Source organism: Dermochelys coriacea, chromosome 8 (assembly GCF_009764565.3).
Source record: "Dermochelys coriacea isolate rDerCor1 chromosome 8, rDerCor1.pri.v4, whole genome shotgun sequence".
Taxonomy (NCBI): domain Eukaryota; kingdom Metazoa; phylum Chordata; order Testudines; family Dermochelyidae; genus Dermochelys; species Dermochelys coriacea.
In genome coordinates this window covers 79402220-79424571 of record NC_050075.1, presented here as the reverse complement: position 1 = coordinate 79424571, position 22352 = coordinate 79402220, and the positions used below count along the sequence as shown (strand labels likewise).

Here is a 22352-nt window from a genome sequence, read left to right as displayed (position 1 = left end):
TCTACTCCTGAGGCAAGTCTTCTATTTGCTTACTTTGCATCAGAAATTATTAATCTTCTGTACGATAATACTTTCAGAGAAGTATTCAGAGAGCAAACCTATCTTGCTATCTTAGATACTTGTATTGCTTCCATTACCATAATATTTGAGTGTTACTGCCACACAATCTTTAATGTATTTATCCTCACATGTCCCTCAAAGGTAGAGAAGTGCTATTACCCCCATTTTACAGAGGGATAAACTAACACACAGAAAGGCTAAGTGATTTGCTCAAGGTCACACAGGTCATTGACTGATCAGGTAATTTAACCCAATTCTTCTGAGTCCCATGCTAATGGGTGGACCATCCTTCCTCCCTGCATTGGTAAAACAGCAATCAAAAGGAAAATATTGAAAAATCATTAAAGTCTTTGGAGAATGGGGAAGGCAAAAGAACGGGGACGAGGCAGATTTGGAATGGTGAACGATCATCAGCCAGGTTTATAAGGTTTGGAGCAAATTAGTACCAATGGGACAGCATGTGACCTTAAAAATACTTTTGGAAATCATTACCACACTGACCCTGAAGCACTATAACTCTGTTACTAAGATGTACTAGATCAGATTTACGTACTGGTCACTACTAACTACAGTTGTAAATAAAAAGTTCATAAATAATTCTACAAACTCACTACCTTAACATATTCACATAGCCAACTTCAAATTCCCCGCCACCCCCAAAAAATGAGAGCATCCAAGAGACACATTAATCTTTCAGCTGTTTAATTCCAACTTGCTACTGAGCCCTTGTCAAAGAAGGAAAGTAAGAATTCTGGAACAACAGAAGTCATTGTCAATTGTCTTTATCAAGTTCTGGAGATAAATGAAAAGTTTTATAAGAACAACACAGACTCCAGCAAGTGTTAGACATTTTCATTACTGGTGATCATCTTTTTTCCCTGAGGCTGAAAACGGGCATTTTGGTCTAAACGAAAGAAAGACCAAAAGAAATATTGCTATATTTTTTAATTCCAAGTGAAACATTTATTTAAACAAATATACATTCACTTTTAGCAGCCAACAAGCTCAATCTAGAGAGCAAATACATCTATACCAGAGAAATGGTACTCATTTGTATAGTTCCACTGAAGTCAGTGAGACCACTTGGTGCATAAATGTTCATAGGATTGTGCCCAGACTCAGTTATTCTCTGAAGTCAGGGTTTTCCATCACACCTTTTCCAGCAGTGCTTAGTATTCTTAAGTGACAGATTTTTCTGGCTATCATCCCAGACCTGCTACCCTGCTTATCCATTTACATGGTTGCAGCATAGCTGTCTCCACAAGCACATCCTGTATTGGGAGTTTTTCTTAGCCTCTCCTATTTAGGGTGACCACCTTTTCAAAAGGCAAAAGTAGGACACATGCAGGAGCCCTGCCCCCTCTGACACCACCCCTGCTCTTCCTCTTACCCCCGAGTCTCTGTCCCCTGGCCAGGCGGAAAGCCAGAGCCAGACCATGGTAAGAGCCGGCCCGCTGTGGGGAGCCCTGGGTCCTCCACCTGTCCAGGGTGGCCCTTACCACAGCCTGGCTCCAGCTTCTGGCCTGGCCCGCGGGGGAAGGGACTTGGGGGTAAGAGGAGGAGCAGGGACAAGGCCTCATGACAAAGGAGGGGCTAAGGCCAAACTCAGCCCCCCTCCCCCCAGGAACAGGCTGATGCCTCCCCTGAGCCTTGGAAGGCACGGAGCAGGCGCTGCAGGGAATCTGTGACAAATGCTGTCCCGGAGTCATTCAGCCTGGGACTGGGACTTGAACTCTGCATTTTGGATTGTCCCACCCAATTCAGGATGGATGATCGCTTACTTCCATTGCTACAGCAGCGTTAGAGCTCTGCCGGGGTAGCAACATTGGGAGTCCTAGTGTAGACTGGTCATTGGCATTTTAACCACTGTGTTGTGTAAACTGGCCTACTCTAGTGCTCCTGCTGTGGCTGCCACTAGTGGAGCTGCATCCATGGTGGGCAATTGTGGGAGATTTTATGAAAAATCTGAAGTGTAAGCACCACAAGAGTACTGCTTCGCCTGCCTTCTATTGCTAGCAATTTGTATGTGCTCAGCCTCTTTCCCCCTGCTAGATGAAGGTAACATTCTATTCCATGCCATACTAGGTTCACTTTTCTCTGGAATTTTCTTCCCTTCTTTATTTCTCATCTTCAAACTTCTAATCCCCCACCCTGGAATTACCTTAGTAAGGAAAATAAAATGCCTGATCTAGTAAATTTCTCTATATAATCAAATGATTATATCCATACTCTTTTCAAGATAAGATGCAATACCAAATCAAACCAGAAATATTTGGAGATGAAAATCCTTATAAGCAGTTAAAGGTCCCTTCAGCCAAAGCTCTTAAGATACTGGAGAATATCCCCACCAACTTTTTTGTTGGAACTGAAGTAAGTTAAACATTTTGATTATAATCTATGACTGATCATTGTTAAAATAGCGGGGGTGTGCTGGACAATTTACACAGACGGGTGCATGTACATATTTTCTTTATGAGTTAATCAGTAGTTTAACTCAGAATTTGCCTTGCCTTTGTAGCCCATTTTGATACATTTATATAAATATTTTACTTTAAAAGATTGCTGGGCTATACACTCATGTTTAAAGGCTGAGATTGAAAGTCAATGGGAGTTGGGTGGCTAATTCCCCTAGGCTCCATTGGAAATCCTAGCCAAAAGGTGTTGAACTTAATTCTTAAACCCAGGAACACATAAAATGTCCTTATTCCCATTGTCAAACTATTAGGACAGTAATGTTTATTGCAGGGTTTCCCCTAGAAGTCTCATGAAAGCTTTATCATATTTTGAATTTTTTCCCTGATTTAGTTCTGTATTAAAAATAAGCCTAATGTTCCAGCTTCTACCTCTTTAAACTAGATCTAGATGCCAAAATTGAATAATTTAAAAGGGTGTCTTTTTAAAATTTCCTGCATTTCTTCCATTTTGGGGTTCCCATTGAAATAATTTTTCTCTCTTGCTGCCACCTTTTCCTAAAACCGTGGGGCAAGGTCCATATAATACATGTGAACTACTCCAGCTCTACATGAAGAATGCCCTATAAATGCTGATTGGTGAGTTTTTCCTGAAGACTGCGGGTTTTTTTTTTAATTAAAACAACCCAATTGATAAAGTAAGGTGAACATTTGCCCCATTTTTGCAGTCATGCTAAAACATGTTCACATTAAATGTATCTAAAAAATTACATTTAGTAAAGAGACTCCAATTTTACAAACTAAAAATAGGTACCTTTTGACTAAAGCTTTTGCTATAAATATTTCACTCAGCTTCTGTTTGCATTTATTTGATTTTTCTGGCATCACAGGATGGTGAAGTTATTTATTCTGACTGGAAGATGGAAAGAGAGAGTGACTCAGGAAGACTGATTAGTAAGTTCAAGTTTTTCACCATCAACTAAAACTGCCTTTTTAAGCTAATGGATGGCCGGACGGATATAGAGGATACAGACATAGATTTAAGCCTTGTTTTATTACACGGAGATGTAAGCTTTGTAGGACGGTCTCTTGCTCTGTCTGCAGTAGGAATTTGACTCATTGCTGACAACCGGCATCAGCAAAGAGCCTCCAAACTAGTGTTGAAAATGATTTGACTGCTACCGTAGAATGAAGAAAACCCGCTTCAATACCATTACTGAATGCATGATCAGTGATGCTGAAAACAGTTTTGTCCCATTTACACTAGTAATTAAAATGTTTTTAACACCAGCTTAGTGGGACCTGTTGCAGCTGTTGCCAGCAGTGGGTCAATTTGTTAATATAGATGGAGCTTAAATGTAAGCTGATGCCCTGTAAACAGTCTGAAGACCATTTCCAGCCACAGAATAGCAGTAAATCCCCCCCTTCTGAAGTCTTCTCACTTGAAAGCTTAATTGGGATTATTTAAAATAGGAAATTGCATTTTTCTAAAACACAACAAAATTAATAGTAAAACCTATATTAAAACATCATTTGGCTGCACGGTTAAAATGAAAATGTGTGCAAATCCAGTAGGTCCTTATAGTGACATTAGCTTAGCCACACTGAACATTCTGAGTAGCTTTTGGTATATATTAAAAACAAACTATACTATATTAAATATTAAACCATTCTTTTAACAATATAAAAAACAAAGGAAATATGTAGTATGTATGTCATGCAACTTGGTTGACAATGTTGCTATAGGAATCCAAACTTCTGTATTTCCTGGCTTTTTAATTTTAACTGCATTAGTGTAGCTTTTGCATTTAATTGGTGGATACTAAAAATATTCCAATGTTTGTAACTAAGGGATTCAATAAAGAGGGTTGCATTGTGAGAAGCTAGAAGTTTTAAGTTCCATTTTAATGTCTTATTGTTTCTATCATGAACTAAAATACTTGCTGAACTCTAACAGTTTATAGGATGATGACTAAAGATATTCAATTTATAGACATAAATCAAAAGCATACGTCATAAATATACAGCTAAGGGTAGCATAAAATTCCTCCTTTACCTGTAAAGGGTTAAGAAGCTCAGATAACCTGGTTGGCACCTGACCAAAAGGACCAATAAGGGGAGAAGATACTTTCAAATCTGTGGGGGAAGGTTTTTGTTTTGGGCTTTTGTTGTTCTCTCTGGAGACAGAGAGAGAGAAATCCAGCTCCTATTGAATGATGCATCTAAAATTACAGAAATAGTAAGTAATAGCAAAGAAATGCGTTAGAGTATCTTTTGTTTTAGCTTGTGAATTTTCCCTATGCTAAGAGGAAGGTTTATTCCTGTTTTTTTGTAACTTTAAAATTTTGCCTAGAGGGGAATCCTCTGCATTTTAAATTTTATTACCCTGTAAAATTATCTTCCATCCTGATTTTCACAGAGGTGTTTCTTTTACTTTTTTTCTTTATAATAAAAGTTCTATTTTTAAGAATCTGACTGGGGTTTTTGGTGTCCTAAAAACCCAAGGGTCTGGTCTGTGCTCACCTTGTTTACTCTGAAGCCTCCCCAGGAAAGAGGGTGAAGGGACTTAGGGGAATATTTTGGGGAAACAGGAACTCCAAGTGGTCCTTTTCCTAAATCTTTGTCTAACTCACTTGGGTGGTGGCAGCAATACCGTTCCAAGGACAAGGAAGAATGTGTGCCTTGCGGAAGTTTTTAACCTAAGCTGGTAGAAATAAGCTTAGGGGGTCTTTCATGCGGGTCCCCATATCTGTACCCTAGAGTTCAGAGTGGGGAGGGAATCCTGACAGCATATTTTAAAAACTTCTCAAATGGTGTTAGTATCTCACAGAAATGTATACTGAACAATAAAGCTAATAACAATATCTGAATTAATGAAAATTCTCTAAAGGCAAGTACAGTGCCTTCTATAGCTCCCCACTAGGATCTCCTTCCTTGGGGACTAATGCCTGAGAGTTATTAGAAAATTAGAACAGAGACTTAAAGATAAGAGAGTGCATTAAACTAATCAAAATGCAAGGGCCTGTAATCAGGTACTCAAGTATTTTAACCAATTGGCAGGCAGGCACAACTATGGGAGTTTGATATCACAATTTTCTTGGACAAAACTGCAGGCATATATTTGGAGACTGGGTTGAGGCCGCTTTCCTTTATCTGTGCTAATCAGATTCAGAGCACATGGATCTGAGGCACAAAAACCCAGGAGAGGGAATCATTAAAGATAATGGATCCTGACCGCTATTCCTACCTACATGCCTCTAGCTTTCATCCAGATCATACCACTCGATCCATTGTCTACAGCCAAGCGCTACGATATAACCGCATTTGCTCCAACCCCTCAGACAGAGACAAACACCTACAAGATCTCTATCATGCATTCCTACAACTACAGTACCCACCTGCTGAAGTGAAGAAACAGATTGACAGAGCCAGAAGAGTACCCAGAAGTCACCTACTACAGGACAGGCCCAACAAAGAAAACAACAGAACGCCACTAGCCATCACCTTCAGCCCCCAACTAAAACCCCTCCAACGCATCATCAAGGATCTACAACCTATCCTGAAGGACGAGCCATCGCTCTCTCAGATCTTGGGAGACAGACCAGTCCTTGCTTACAGACAGCCCCCCAATCTGAAGCAAATACTCACCAGCAACCACACACCACACAACAGAACCACTAACCCAGGAACCTATCCTTGCAACAAAGCCCGTTGCCAACTCTGTCCACATATCTATTCAGGGGATACCATCATAGGGCCTAATCACATCAGCCACACTATCAGAGGCTCGTTCACCTGCGCATCTACCAATGTGATATATGCCATCATGTGCCAGCAATGCCCCTCTGCCATGTACATTGGCCAAACTGGACAGTCTCTACGTAAAAGAATGAATGGACACAAATCAGACGTCAAGAATTATAACATTCAAAAACCAGTTGGAGAACACTTCAATCTCTCTGGTCACTCGATCACAGACCTAAGAGTGGCTATACTTCAACAAAAAAGCTTCAAAAACAGACTCCAACGAGAGACTGCTGAATTGGAATTAATTTGCAAACTGGATACAATTAACTTAGGCTTGAATAGAGACTGGGAATGGATGAGTCATTACACAAAGTAAAACTATTTCCCCATGGTATTTCTCCCTCCCACCCCACCCCCCACTGTTCCTCTGATATTCTTGTTAACTGCTGGAATTAGCCTACCTGCTTGTCACCATGAAAGGTTTTCCTCCTTCCCCCCCCTGCTGTTGGTGATGGCTTATCTTAAGTGATCACTCTCCTTACAGTGTGTATGATAAACCCATTGTTTCATGTTCTCTGTGTGTGTGTATATAAATCTCTCCTCTGTTTTTTCCACCAAATGCATCCGATGAAGTGAGCTGTAGCTCACGAAAGCTTATGCTCTAATAAATTTGTTAGTCTCTAAGGTGCCACAAGTACTCCTTTTCTTAATCCTGCAATAGTTATTCCAGAAAAACTCCTACTAGGTTGAGGATTGTAGGATCAATTTTGCTATCTTCAAAAAACTAGAGTTACAAGTAAATAATTGTCCTTTTCACTCCATTAGGTCAGAAACCAGCTAACAAATACATTATCCATGATGGAATTGTCCACACTATACAAAGATCTCCATTTTTCAAAGACATCATTCTTAGTGTTGGAGGCTGGAATTTTGCCATATGGAAAGAAGGTGTTACAGTAAGTTACTTTGGCAACAGACATACTATAGTTAATGGAGAAAAGAACAGAGTAACTACAGTATATAACCTCAGGGACAAGACTCACGGAAATGATGGTAGATGGCAGAGCCGGCCCGTTTGAAAATAAATTGGGTTAAAAAAAAATAAGCTATTTTCTCCTGCCAGAGCTAAGCTTTTAAAAATAGTTTTGTAAACTTGACTCCAAGGGAGGAAGCAACTTTCTCTAATACCAGCTTTTGTGACACTTGTGGCTTCTGCCCAGGCTATTTCCATTTCAAGCAGTCTGTTGTCAGTCAGAGGAGCTTGAGAGTAGAGGTAGGATGTGCTAAACAATACTACAGTCTTGAGGAACCCCTCGTTAAACAAAAGTAAATTGAACAACAGAGTAATAGAGACAGCAAATAATTCAATATCTCTTTTTTTCCCTTTGGAGTTATAGCACATTGAAGGGCAAAGTGACTAGTCCTAAGGAAAGGAAATGCACTATTCTAGCCTAAAGATAGCAAAGGCAAGGATGGCTATGGTAGCATCCATACCAGCGAGGAATGGGTGCAGTCTTTTGGCCAGCCAAATATTGAAAAACATGTTTCTTACTATTGCTGCCATCTGGGAATCCAGGACTTTAGTTGCATCTAGCAAAACCCAGATTTTTTGTTTGTCAATAGGTAGGGCATCAACTTTTCCACTTCCCTACAATGCTTTTCTTTACCAGTCAACAATATACACGCTGGTTTTGACCCCATAATTACTTGTGTAGTGGGATCACTCAGAAATGGGAAGCGTTCTCACATTACACAAGCAGGAGGCTGGAAAGAGTTCTGAATGGGTTGTTTTTTTGTTTGAGATTGTTTTGGTTTCTTTTATATTGGATTTTTTTTTTTAAATTAAGAGTGGCCCAATCCTTCAATCATGCTGCTCATCAAAAAGATATACTGTAGGACATTGGTCCTTATCGAGAGCAGGAGTTTTCTTCATTGGTAGAGAAGATGGAAATATTGACATTTGGGACCTACTGGAGAAAACACATGAGCCATCCCAGACCCAGAACATCTCTATATCAATGATCACCTGCATCAAACCCTGGATCGTCTCTTGTATGTTGACAGTGATTACACTTTTCAATAACACTATTTTAAAAATAAATTATACCATGATCCTGGAAAGGTTTATGCATATCCTTAACTTTACACACTATGCATTGTTCCATTGAAGTCAGTGAGACTATGCACAATGAATAAAGTAAAACACATGCATAAATCTTTTCAGTATTGGGGCCTTCATGTTTTTATTATTACATAAGCAGCTAAGCACAGTTTCTTTTGTTTTTTAACATTGTTACAAAAATATGGTTTCTTTTAAGCAAGTTTGAAAAGGTAAAAATATATTTCTATGTAATAAGGGACATTTAATTATTAGAAATACGAGACAAAATAAGGCTATTTTTTACTACAAAAACAAAAACCTAAAAACAAAAAAAAAACAAAAATGAGTCTTTGGGAGCTATTCACTCTCTCTGTTTAAAAAGATAGACGGATGTGCACACTTGCTTAAGCATTATTGTCAACAGCTTTATGAGGTTTAAGTATTTTATGGGTGAAACTGTGCATCTTAAATAAAACAAAATCTTTTTCACATTTTTAATAGTGAGTCAGAGAAATGCCTGGAACTTGACATGAGAGTTTTCAAATTATACTTGTCTATTCCCTGGGAAACCATGGAAACTGCAGAAAAGCTTCATGACCCTTACTAGATCATAAGCACTTTGGGGCAGGAACCATCTTTCCCTTGGGTAGAATGCCTAACACAGTAAAGTCCCAATCTGTGATTAGGTTCTCTGGGCACGACCACAATAAAACCCAATATGCAATGACTCAAATAACTATATTTGGAATTCTGTATGAATAGAAGCCTTAGCTGAAAAGTTAATCAGTAAATACTAGAATTCATTGTTAAAAAGATGCCAACACAGTAATAGTCATACTGGGTCAGGTCACTGGCCCATCTAATCCAATATCTAGCAATGACCAGTACCACATGCTTCAGAAGAAGATGCAAGAATACTCAGTGGACAATCACAGAATAATTTAGAGGGGAATTTTCTTCTTAGCCTATTTGTTAGTGGTTGGCTTATGTCCTGCAGTCTGGGGGTTACATAAACATTTTAATTTACTTTCTCTTTAGTATCTTTAGTAATAGCATCATTGTTTATTTTGTTTTTATAATCTCAGCAAAGCAACACTTTTTAGCTATATCTGATAACTTTGGAACACTGCATATTTTAGAAATCTCTTGGACATTAAGTCACCCTTCCAGTAACGAGGTTTGTAACATTTTCTACTTACCCTTTAAGTGACCACATATGTTGTGGGGTTTCATGACTTTTTTTTTCAGGCACATCCTTTCAGGTTATCGGATTCCTACATATTAAAGGTGATTAGCTTATGTTTGAAATGATCCACAGCCACGATCTCATAAACCAAACCTGGACCTGGGACATCTTCAGCAGTGAGATCTCAGAGGAAAACCAGTTGTTGCAAGAAGCAGAATTGGCAGAATTTCATCATTATAACCAGGCAATGGGAAAAATGAAGATGAAGTGTCCAAACTGTCAAAACACTATTTTTTGCCACGTGCATAAAATGGCACCAGGTTTCATAAACTATATTCTATACACTTGCCTTGACTTTTTTCCTATAAGTTTTGCTCCAAGGAAGTCAGTGACTTCAATTGAGCCATGCTGATTTCCACCATCCGAGGATCTGACTTTAGATCTTCCGGATCTGATCCTGCAAACCCTTACATAACTAGCCCCCACAAACTCATTGGGACTGCTCATTTGAGTAAAAACGTTTAAATTGTAAGCTCTTTGGGGCAGAGACTGTCTTGTTCTGTGTGTTTGTACAGTGCCGACCCAATGGGGGCGTGGTGCTGTAATACTACAAATAATAATTAATTTGCATCAATAATAATTTGCAAAATTAGGTGCTGAATTTGCATGTCTTCTCTCTGTACTTCTTTCATTTAGTTTCTCCCAGCTCCTTCTCCCCACGAGAAAACAAGTTAGAGGCCCCATCTCACTCATTCTAACAATTTTTTCTGCGTCTTATTCTGTTCTCCCGATTCTTTCTTTCCCCAAACCGTTCCTGCTCACTATCCCCAACCTTCTTCTTACCATTTACGTACTCATGTATATTGTGAGCTCACTATGAACTTATGGTATGGAACCAAAACGAAACAATATGAATACTGGTGGTAACTGGCACCCTTGGCTCAGTAAAGAGAACCTCTCCAGTTCAGGTTAGGGACTGACCTTTCCAGTGTAGGGAAACTTGTGCTGCTTCTGCCCATAGTGTATTTGTTTTGTGAGTAGAGGGCTTTACTGGACAGAGTTGTCAATCCAGCACCATTTGGGAATATTTATCTACTTACTGTAAAATCTTTACATTCTGTTAAAAAACTCTAGGATCTTGAACAGTCATGTTAGGGAAATTGGTGCACAGTCTGACTCTAACTGGAATAGTGGAGAGGTCAGGTGGGGTTGGGGAGCTTAGTGCATAAAATGTAACTCAGGACTGGTTTACACACAGACCTGGATTGATTTAACTAAATCATTATCATAAAACCAATTTAGTTATTTTGGTGCAAGTGTGTGAGGGGTCACTCTTGTTTCACAATATGAGTGGGTAAAGTCAGTTTGTTATTGAGACTAGAAAAGTGATTTTGGCCGCACACAGACTTGCACCAAAAACATTTAAAATCAGTTTTAATCCATGCCTTTTGTTATTTTACTTCAAGTCTGTGCATAAACCCACACTAGGATAGGGAAACTGATAACAGCATCATCAGGTTAATCAAGAAATGGTCGATGTATCACATTATTACAGAATTTCTTATTTAGTTCTGTATATTTAAAAAGATGCTTTAAAGCAATGCAATATTACTGTAGATGGATTATGTGCTGAAAAGTGCGATGATTAAGATTCACTGTGATCACCACAAACCATGCTTGCCTTTGTATTAATAGCGTGCCAGTGTTCTTCATTACTTTGAGAGAGAGGTCAAACATCTGGATTATTTTGAACAGCGTCAAGAATTCCGAGCCAAAGAAAGAAAGGAATTGGAATTGGAAACACAGAGGAAAAAGACAGTAAGTTGAGTTCAGGAGGTAGAAAAGCTAGTTTATTTTTTTTTAATTTTTAAAATATGCCTCTCTTTGCTCTAGGTAAAATTTCCTCTGATATTTCCATCTGTTTATACATTAAAAACAGCTTTTCTTAACATTTTCTAAGTAAATCCAACTGACCACTTTCATATTTATAGACTAGTCCATCATTTGGGGAAGAGAATATACTGTACTAGTTCATGCTTAACCCTTCAGTCCTTACTCAACCAGCACTCCCTTTGACTTCAATAGAGTTAGAGTGAAGATCGGCTTGACCCTGTGTAAGAACACTTATTAATTTGCTTTTCCCTTTCCCCTAACTGTACATTTGAAATCTTAATTTAGGTGCCATTTTTATAAGTATTATTCTTTAAAGTCAGCAGGCAGAGGACCCAAACCTTCAGCCCTTACCTACATACAGCCATAGTATCATTGGACTCAGTAGGACTGTTCATGTAAGTGATGATTACTGGCATGAATAAGGGGTTGCAGCCCTACATACATAAAGCTAGAACTATTAAATTACAACAGTTGGAAAGAGATGTTTTTCCAGTTTGATATTTTAATTAATGTTTTACTCAGATTTGTTTTTTCTTGTTTGTGCACCCTCCATATCACCTTGTTGGGAGTGTGTTACATACAACACTGTAATTACCATTGACAGTAGTAGAGGACTATGGGATATGCCAGATGCAATGATTCCCCCTTGCGGAGAGAGGGAAGTGTAGTGCAATGAGAAGTGCAGTAAGGAAAGTAACTGAAATAATTCCCTGATGGATTGTATTTTCTAAATGGACAACCTACCCTAATTCTCAATTACTGAGGGACAACCTTCACTCACTGATAGATTTTACTTTCCACAACCAACTCTCTGTACAACTTTTCATGAGTGATGTATGCGAATACTTGGATGCTAAAATCTAAACTGCATTCTTAAATTTATTCTCCTAAATTTGGGTTATTGCTGATTATGTACTATAAGTATCATATGACTTTTAAAAACAAACATGGTATTTGTGAATAATCTAAGCACTATACCCAGATGTACATGCACTCTTTTCTCAACCTGTGTATTATATAATTTTAACATTAGCTTTATACAGAGCATTATATACCCGGAGTCCTGTGTGGTATGTGAAAGGAAGTGAGCCTTGAATAGAGGATGAGGCTTGTCCATAGGAGGTACTATTGCAAGGGCTTGGAGAATTAAATCTATCCAATAACTCTGTGTTGACCTGACTAATAAATGATGTTACCTAGCTGATGAAATGGCAGATCTGTGCATGTGGTTCTCAATGATGCTCCATTCCTGATTATATAGCTAAAAAGATGGAGGTAAAAGAGTCAGCATTGACAATCACTGACTGAAAACCATAGGTATCGTATTAATGTTTCAAAGCTAACAGCAGCTATTAATGAATTATTGGTTGCTTTTTCCTCAGAGAATGGCTGGTGGACAGAAATCAAGAGAACAAATGGAGGAGCAGATGAATATAAATTATGTAGATTTTCTGGATGAAGAGAAGAAGATCCTGACAGGACTTGGGCTATTGAAAGCAACAGATAGATTTGCCTTGAACAGAACACAATGAGCATATTGGCGAATGTGTATTTTTTTTTCAGGATAGGTTATTTTGCTTTCTTGGGAAACCTGTATATATTTAATTAGCAGCATCTTTAGTATGAGAACTGTAAATATAAATCATATCATACGAGGCAAAATTATCTCACTAGCTTTATGAAGATGTTTGCTCACCGCAGCAGGTAAGAGAACACTTGATTTGTGATATTCCTGCACGGCCATTCATTAATGAATATAGTTATAAATGAGTCATCTCCTGATTTAATGGCATTATTTTAAGTTAGCCTACTTATTTATTGTTACAATGCATCTACCCAGCGCTGTGCCTGCTGTAAAAATATTCAGTGAAAAAATCTACTCAAGTCAAAATAAGACTACAACATCCTCCCCTGCAAACTGCTCCCGTTCAAATAGAATACAGGATATTAATATTCCTGCTGATCAGCTCCAAACATCTCCCATTCCACCGTTCATCATCCCCAAAGCACTCAATTCCCCCCGGAAAAGCTTACTTTAAGTTTTGTGGCATGTCATGAATCAAGGGAGAAAGAGCGCTCCAAAGCCAATAACACTCTGCCGCTCGCCACCTTTGGTTTACATCAGGAGGGACCAGTCAGCACCTCAGATGACCACAACTGTCCTGGCAACATATGAAGAGAAAGAGGTGGTCTTTCAAGTGGCTGGGACTGAAGCCTTTAAAAGAGCTTTAAACCTCATAAACAACACCACACACTTCACCTGGGCAGATCATGAAGCACTGGTCTCCTGTGCTCTTTTCATGAAAGTCCAGCTCATAAGCAGGTCACTGTATTCTGAGCTACCTGCAATTTCCACATCATTTGAAAATGTCGCCCCAAACAGAGCACACAATCTAACCTTTGGGTGATTAGGGAGTAGAGCATGGCAGCTAGTACGGGACTTACTGTTTGTTAAATGCAGAGTGTGGCGGAACCACAGAAAGAACAGCAGGAAACACACTGGCCTAGGGGGCCTATGTTTCGATTCTATCGGAGGTGTGAATTGATGCCACTTTACAAGCTTTGCTTCAGTATTCAAAGGTTTCTTTGAACCCCATCTCTGTGTTGCTAAAGTGGTTGGCAGACTTTCCTTTGCTGAAGACTGTGAGGAAAGGGATGTTTACGCTACGCAGCTTTTAGCAACACAGCCCAGCCCCTACAGCCGTGGCACTAAAAGGCGCGCAGTGTAGCCACCGTTTGTCGGCAGGAGAGAGCTCTCCTGCCGAGAAAAAACATCCATCCCCAACGAGGAGCAGTCGCTCTGTTGGCAGGAGAGTGCTCCTGCCGACAAAGTGCTGTTCACACCAGCGCTTTTCTTCGACAAAACTTGTGTCTTTCATGGGGATGTGTGTGTTTTTTTTTTTAACACCTCTGAACAACAGAAGTTGTGTCGTTCATTTGCCAGTGTAGACAAAGCTTTAGATAGAAGAAACAACAAACAGATATGAGCTAGACACTCATCAAGAAATTTTGATGAACCCTGGTAACTACAAGAATGAAGCTCTAGTGGCTAGGTATGATTGTAGAACCTGGAGGTGTGTGTTCCTTAACTAGTTTTCCTGTATTGTGATTAACAACAATTTGCACATAATTAAAGGTGAGCTCAAGATTTTTAAAAAGAATGTGTTTTCCTGTGAATCCCATGCAAAATGGCTCTATTTCTTCCTGTCTGACATTTATTTTAAGAAAAAAGAAAAGGAGTACCCGTGGCACCTTAGAGACTAACAAATTTATTAGAGCATAAGCTTTCGTGAGCTACAGCTCACTTCATCGGATGCATCCGATGAAGTGAGCTGTAGCTCACGAAAGCTTATGCTCTAATAAATTTGTTAGTCTCTCAGGTGCCACGGGTACTCCTTTTCTTTTTGCGAATACAGACTAACACGGCTGCTACTCTGAAACCATTTATTTTAAGGTTCAGTTCACAATTTGATTTAAACTGATTCTGAACAGTGGGAGGATGGATAAGAGGGTAGTCCCAGAGGTACTCTAGCCCCTCAGAACACTTCTTTTATTTACATGCTGCAGTTTATGAAAGTTGTTCTGTGAAGAACTGGGTGGTTCCAGATTAACAATGGAGATACAGAGCCTTACATCACAGGTTTGAATCTTTAACAACTAGTGATAGTGACCAGAGATAATGCACTGGCTGTCCCATCTCCCATCTGAAATGAGCTGACAGGCTCAATCGAGCTTTGAGATGTCACAAAATTCACCAACATAAAAATTGGCGCTGAGTGGCCATTTTGTTGTCAATCACAGTAGAGGGACCAAACAATGTAAATGAAAACCTAACTGCTTTCATCTTTAGCAGGTGGTCACATTTGGTGAGGGCTGAGGAACATTGCTAGGGAATGATTCTGCTCTTTTCGTGGAATTGACTAAATACCATTACATTGTGTGGAACACATTGTGTGAACTGGTATAAAAACCTAATGAATAGAATAGAGCTCTCAACCAGGAATATATCTGAGAGAGAATAAAAACAGTGTTCTAGTTTTTCCTTGGTCCTTTCACAGGACTCTGATGTCACAGCCGTATATCAGAGCCCAACACAGCTGCATAAGAACAGCAAGAGTTCCTTCTTCACTAGAGAATTCCCCAAACCAAAATCCGGGACTGGTGTAAACCTGATCTTTGGCAGAAATTGAGTACAAACATCACAGCACAGATGATGGATGGTCTCCACACCGATTGCAATGGGCAACATGGAATAATGGCAATCGCTTGAATTAGAGGGATACCAGCAGATTAAGTCATATATGTAACATATTTCCTTCTAACTAAAATTGAAAGAATTGTTTACATTCTAATTACTTTTCATGATTTAGGCTTTGTATTTTTGTTTTGTTTTAATTTCTCTCATTTTAGGCAATGAAAATAGATTATTCAGTTCCTCTTTTATGTCTAGTCAGTTTCACTTACTGGCTCTAATGCTTGTACTGGGATGCCAACATTGCAGGGCAATTTCTTTATTTTAAAGAAAATTTCTATTGGAAAAAGCCACAATTTTTTTCATTTGTCTTAGCTTTTGTAAAAGCTTATTGTTAATAGGCCTAAAATTTGGACTAAGTTTCACCTGCCAGTAAAACCTTAAACAATAACATCCTTATGCCTTTGCTTCAAGGAGGTAATCAAATTCTTAACCAAAAAATCACAGATCTAACCCCCGACCACCACCACCACCCCAAGTCTAGGAAATTTCAGAACTCTGCAAACTGGAGCATCTCTGCTTAAAATAATCATTTTGTTCATCGGATTATAAAATGATTCCTAATTTAAGATTAGTAAATGTTTAACAAATAGGAGACTGGACCCATAAAAATATGTTGTTCCCCCAAGGAAACTGGGTTGTATTAGAAAGAGCAGCTTTTACTGAGCACACAGTGAATGTTGCTGTTTGTATTTTCACTGAAAGGCAATTAATCCTGAGAGATGAACCACGTGTTAGACAACAGCTTTAATATCCACAAGTGTAAATGAGTAACAGCCTCATTAATATTTATGTTCATCCTTTATCTGAAGGGATGACTCTTTACATAATGCAGCGTTCCTGCCTGTTGCTAGGTTTCCAAAGCCAGGTCAGATACCATGTAACTGAGTAGAACCTGTCAAGTGGAAATTAAATGTATCAGAGAAGGACAGATTAAACTCTATACGGGTGAATTCACTCTTTCCATGACTCACTGAGCTGTTTTGAGGGTCACAGACTCCTGTCAAACAAGTGTCCATATGGTCGCAGTAGAAACTAGAACGCAAAATAAAACTGACACATGGGGCCTTTGCCAAAAGAAACTTCTGTAGACCAATGCTACCTAACTACAGTGCACTACTTCATCCGAACAAAGGCTATTCTAAAAACCCTGGAACAAGATAGCTATGAGCTTCCTGTCCACAGAGAAATACAGAGATTACAAATAGGTTTTAAGGAAATGTAAAAACATGCTGTAAACCCACAAGGGCTAGTGTCTCAAGGCCCCTCTCATTAGGTATATTTACTTTTTGCTAAAGCTTCAGTCAGGCTTAAAGAAAGTACCAGTTGAGTACCACTAAACCTGGATGTAATTATAGTGTGACATTTAAAAAGGAAAACTGAGCACGTGTGTTTAGAAATGATTATAAAATTATCAGCCTTTTATTTTTAAATTTGAAGTTTAAATACTATTACATTATGTGGCTCCTCTATATTAGGCAATCTCTGTATCAAAATAAAAGTGAACTGTAATAATCACTTTCCTGACATCTATAATGTTGTTTGCGCAGCTGGAGATCAAATGGAAGGGGAATGCAGCGCCCTTTGTTAAATCACCATTTAACAAACAAATTGATGTGCACAGATATGGCAACTGTCCCACCACAAGCTAAATTGAAAAGCTCTATCCTCTGGTTGTGAGGCCTATATTTTATTAGAGGAACATACGATTTTTCAGATCAGCTTTCACAGATCTTTAGCTAACTAGGACAGTCTACAATATAATGAAGTCAATAAAGTGATCACTGAATGTACCTGGAAAATCCCCGTCATGTTTGTCTCCTTTACTAAAAAGGAAAAAAAAAAAAAAAGAGAGAGGAAGTCACAGCTTCTCTTCCTTAAACCACTTTAAAAAAGCTCTAAAAGTTATTCTTCGTGATGGCATCTACATATACCCATGCTCCCCAGCACTTCAGAGGAACCACTGGAAAGCAGTGGGGGCTGGATGTGTGCTCTTTCACGGGACCCAGTGTTTGGAGCAGAGATTAAAAAAAAGGGATCATACCTTCCCACCTGCCTTAGTCACTTCCATTCTGCCGCTGATTCCTTCAGCATGGACAAGACAGCACCAGTACATAGTAACCCAGACCTCCTGGATGTAAGAAAAAGCAGCTATTACAATGTTTGTGCTCCAGGACATTCACTCACAGAAGGAAACAGATTTCAAGGCCTGATACTGCTTCCACTGAAACCAACAGCAAAATTCCCACTGGATTCAGTGAGAAAAGGATCAGGACCACATAGGGTAGTATTGCTTTTGGTTTATAGATGAAATAACTTGTCTAAGCTGTTTTATTTGTTTAAATTGTTAAAAAGAATATATATACACACAAGGCACTAGAGATACATTTTATAGAGCGCTTGATAGAAATGAGTTTCCCTGTTAAAAATCTTGCAGTTATCTACAAACTATCTAAAATAACCCAAACATGTTACTGATACTACACAGGCAGCTCTGGAGTGGGATCCACAAGTGTTAGGGCTTTGTCTACACTACAACCTCCTCCACATCAGGAAATTTAATCACAACCAGGCTGTTGCCCCACCTGGTTACAGCTGTGCTTCCAATTCTCTGTACAAAGTGGACCTTAAACTTATTTAACACATAAACAAGCATTATTCTGACCAACTGGAAATTAAGGTTTCAGACTGGATCTGAAACATGGTTTAGGGCAAGTCTACACTATAAATTGGAACCATGTTTTGTAGTCAGATTACAGAACAACCAGATTTTAATCTGGTACCATGTCATAATGGTAATTAGAAACCGGAATCATCAGACTAGAGTTCCATGTAGTCCAGTATCCTATATCCAGTATCAGCAGCCAGTACTAAATCAGGGAACTGCAACAATCTTCATAAGGGACATAATGGTATAACCTGCCTATAATGAAAGTTTCTTCTTAAACTTGTCAATTAGTGGCTGGCTTTTAGCCTGAGCATTAGGATTACATCCTGTATACATGTTTTAGCCTCTCTATTGTAACTCTGGATGTTCTGTTACCTGTCTACCTGTCTAATCCAATCCAAACCAATCTTGCAGAGAGTTCCACAGCTTAATTATACATAAGAATATTGTCATGTAGACGGCAAACTCCAAGGGATAGCCTACAGTCTTCCAGGATCCTGGAAGAGTGGAAGATGTACGGTACATGTCATGCTTCACTCATGATGTCATAAATATAAAGGGAAGGGTAAACACCTTTAAAATCCCTCCTGGCCAGAGGAAAAACCCTTTCACCTGTAAAGGGTTAAGAAGTTAGGATAACCTCGCTGGCACCTGACCAAAATGACCAATGAGGAGACAAGATACTTTCAAAGCTGGAGGGGGGAGAAACAAAGGTTCTCTCTGTCTGTTTGATGCTTTTGCCGGGAACAGAACAGGAATGGAGTCTTAGAATTTAGTAAGTAATCTAGCTAGATATGTGTTAGATTCTGTTTTGTTTAAATGGCTGATAAAATAAGCTGTGCTGAATGGAATGTATATTCCTGTTTTTGTGTCTTTTTGTCACTTAAGGTTTTGCCTAGAGGGATTCTCTATGTTTTGAATCTGATTATCCTGCAAGGTATTTACCATCCTGATTTTACAGAGGTGATTCTTGTACTTTTTCTTCAATTAAAATTCTTCTTCTAAGAACCTGATTGCTTTTTCATTGTTCTTAAGATCCAAGGGTTGGGTCTGTGTTCACCTATGCAAATTGGTGAGGATTTTTATCAAGCCTTCCCCAGGAAAGGGGGTGTAGTGCTTGGGAGGATTTTGGGGAGGGAAAGACATTTCCAAGCGGGCTCTTTCCCTGTTATATAATTGTTAGACGCTTGGTGGTGGCAGCAATAAAGTCCAAGGGCAAAAGATAAAATAGTTTGTACCTTGGGGAAGTTTTAACCTAAGCTGGTAAAAATAAGCTTAGGGGGTTTTTCATGCAGGTCCCCACATCTGTACCCTAGAGTTCAGAGTGGGGAAGGAACCTTGACACATGGTTACAAAAGTGTCATCAAACTGTGGAGGAATCATTTCTGGAAAAGTGATTTCTGAAGTTACATCCACTTCTAGCTAAAATGATTTCAGCAAAGCTACACTGGTGCTGCTTGGTTGGGGGAAACCATCTTTCACTTAAAAACCCACTATTCTGGAACATGACATGCTATTTCAAGGACTAAATTGTTTTTACTGTGGAAAAAAACCCCTACATCTTGGGGTCAGATGTTTGTGGCCTTGCAACAGAGTGACCAGATGTGTCCCTGGCTTATCAGCTTTATCCTGTAAAAACACTGAGTATCTACTTTTGCCTGGGATTTTCCCCTCTACTTCTAGAACACTTTGGAATAGCTTCACCTACCTTTCTGTACTGGTATGTCAATAAAACGTCCAAATATTGCACAGCAGGAAAAAAAAAAAAAACATTCACTTCACTCAAACCTTCACCCAAATTCCATCCTCAAGAACTTAACCAATAGCTAACCTGTTGCAGGCCTCTTTGAATAGCAACAGCACAGTTCTAAAAATTGCAAGAGGTTTTAAAGACAAGCAAGGCCATGCAACTTGCCCCCTCCAGAGGGCAAAGTCCAAGGCATAGCTTAAAAATGAGGATCCTGGAAAAGCAGATGAGGTACAGCACAGGGAGTACACAGCTTGCGGAAAATACCGTCACCTAGAAGAATGAATTTCACAAACTAAAATGTGATCTAAAAGTTCACTGCAGGGTGCTCTTGTTGCAGGCAGTTGCAGCCACTGAAGACTTTGAAATGACTGAAAAAATTAATCTTTCATTCTGATTATCCATTGAAAGGCCAAGATGATACTGAGCAAAGGAAAGTTTAGGCTATTAAAGAAAATGTCATTACAGCATCATCAATGAGACTGTGGAACCACCTCTAAAGGGAGGAGCTGCGACTCCTACCAAGACTGGAAGTTTTCTAAATGCTATGCTCTAGGAATTATTTTGGGGAAGTTCTAGAACTTATGTTATACAGGAAGTCAGACTAGTGATCCTTCTGGCCTTGGAATCTATGAATGTATTGCTTGAGTCATTTCAAACTGGACTGGATAAAGTGGAAGTGGTTGCCTGATGGGGTCGGTAATGGGACGTAGGAGCCTTTCATCTGTAGGTCCATGGTTCAAGTTCAAATTTAGAGACCTGGCAAACCACCATATGGTGAACGTTGTTGGGCGATCTGAAAAAATCCCCTCAAGAGGGCTTTCCTGGAGGGCTGCAAGATCTGCAGTGAAGGGAAAGCCCCAAGCACCATTCTACATGGACAGCTGCCCCACTATGGCATGCTGCTCAGAATTCATCCTATGAATCTCCCTCTGGGTGCTCAGAGACTGCTGAGGGGAGCCCCGGTAGGAGCTAAAACATTAACCCTGGGAGTTCCATCTAGAAATCTTCTGGGTTTGCATGAAATTATGTTGCAGAAAGTAACTGGTTCCCTATTTCCTTCCATGCCCAAGAGCCCTTGGCAGGATGATCCTGCAAGACACTCACCGAGTGGTCCCAGAAAGGGTGGGTGGAAAGCACATCTCTCTCTACATTTCTCCAAGGTAGGTATTCTCTGCTCGGATAAGCAGGAGCAATAACCAGCCCTATCATTCTGTTGTGGTCCATGGGCTCTCCTACTGCAACAGCTTCCTCAGGAGAGTGAGATTAAATTGTATTAGTGCAGATTCATCCATGATTTATGAGTATCACTGTTAGGCTGCATTGTCTTCATTAGTCATTCTTCCTCACTATCTTGGGGCTATCTACTAACTTAAACATATGCCCTTAGTGCTAAATAATGAAGTTAAGTACACAGACAGCTGGAATTTCTATTTCACTGTTTACTTGTAATGAAATGGCCAGCATCTTCATCACCTTACACTTAAAAGAAAAAAAAACCCAACCCCACAACCCTCTAGGTTCAGAGTTGATTGAAATCAACTCTAAATACAACTCTAAGCATTCAGAGAACAAAGCATACAAGTTACTTTACCAATTAAAAAACCAAATATCCTAATTCTAATTACTTGGCATAGCCGTGGAGGAGGGAGAACATTTAAATAACATTCAAGAAATTTTGGAGGAGGGTTTTCAAATAAACAAGGCAGGTGCAAAATTAATTTGAAAAGCAAAATCATTGTTCAGAAGGGGTTAGGGAAGCTAGAATGTGTTATAAGTATTAGATCATCTCTTTTTTTTTTTTAAAGTGCTGTACTGCATCTTTTATTGTCCATGTAATCCACATAAAATCTTTTGTGCAAGTAACATGAGCTGAATTGCAATCCATGGCACTTGTGCTAATGTAACCACCAGAATTTTCTAAAGGAAAATGTATGATTTTTCTGGGATATGATTCTCATTCATTAAAAACCAGAACAAATCTGCACAGTGTGAAGTACAATATTTGGATCAGGTACATAAAGCCGAGTGGTCAGATCTGACTTCTCCCCATGTTTCATTAATAATTAAAATGTTTGGACATTAAGTTTAAAAGAAAAAAAAAAGGAGTAAAATGCAAAATGTAAATCTCTTAAAGTTATTTGGTATTGTCTACAGGTACAGCATAGCAGAAAGGACCAACTGCAGCTAATCTCTCTATTTGTAATAGGTTTGTAACCTCAGCCAAGAGGCAGTGTGTCTCGGTGAATAATAGACCTGTCTATCCCAACACCTACTGCCTCAGTCA

At 39.2% G+C, this 22352-nt stretch overlaps 1 protein-coding gene across 4 annotated transcripts in view; it reads left to right on the top strand.

Moving 5' to 3' along the window:
• The window catches only part of DNAI3 (dynein axonemal intermediate chain 3), a 57081-nt gene extending 38110 nt beyond the window's left edge, over window positions 1-18971 (top strand). Inside the window, exons 17-24 of one of the 4 annotated variants that reach the window (XR_006283154.1) lie at window positions 2300-2430; window positions 3362-3425; window positions 7044-7174; window positions 8066-8270; window positions 9405-9496; window positions 11201-11323; window positions 12781-13102; window positions 15457-18971. Coding sequence is in view for 3 of the 4 variants with exons in the window: in XM_038414669.2 (XP_038270597.1) it covers window positions 2300-2430; window positions 3362-3425; window positions 7044-7174; window positions 8066-8270; window positions 9405-9496; window positions 11201-11323; window positions 12781-12930 (896 nt within the window). In the remaining variant the exon portion in view is untranslated. Of the gene's footprint in view, window positions 1-2299; window positions 2431-3361; window positions 3426-7043; window positions 7175-8065; window positions 8271-9404; window positions 9497-9567; window positions 11177-11200; window positions 11324-12780; window positions 14672-15456 lie in introns of those variants that run through there. The other 3 variants (XM_038414669.2, XM_038414672.2, XM_043520293.1) reach the window with 3 other exon arrangements.
• The last annotated feature ends 3381 nt before the right edge of the window (window positions 18972-22352 follow it).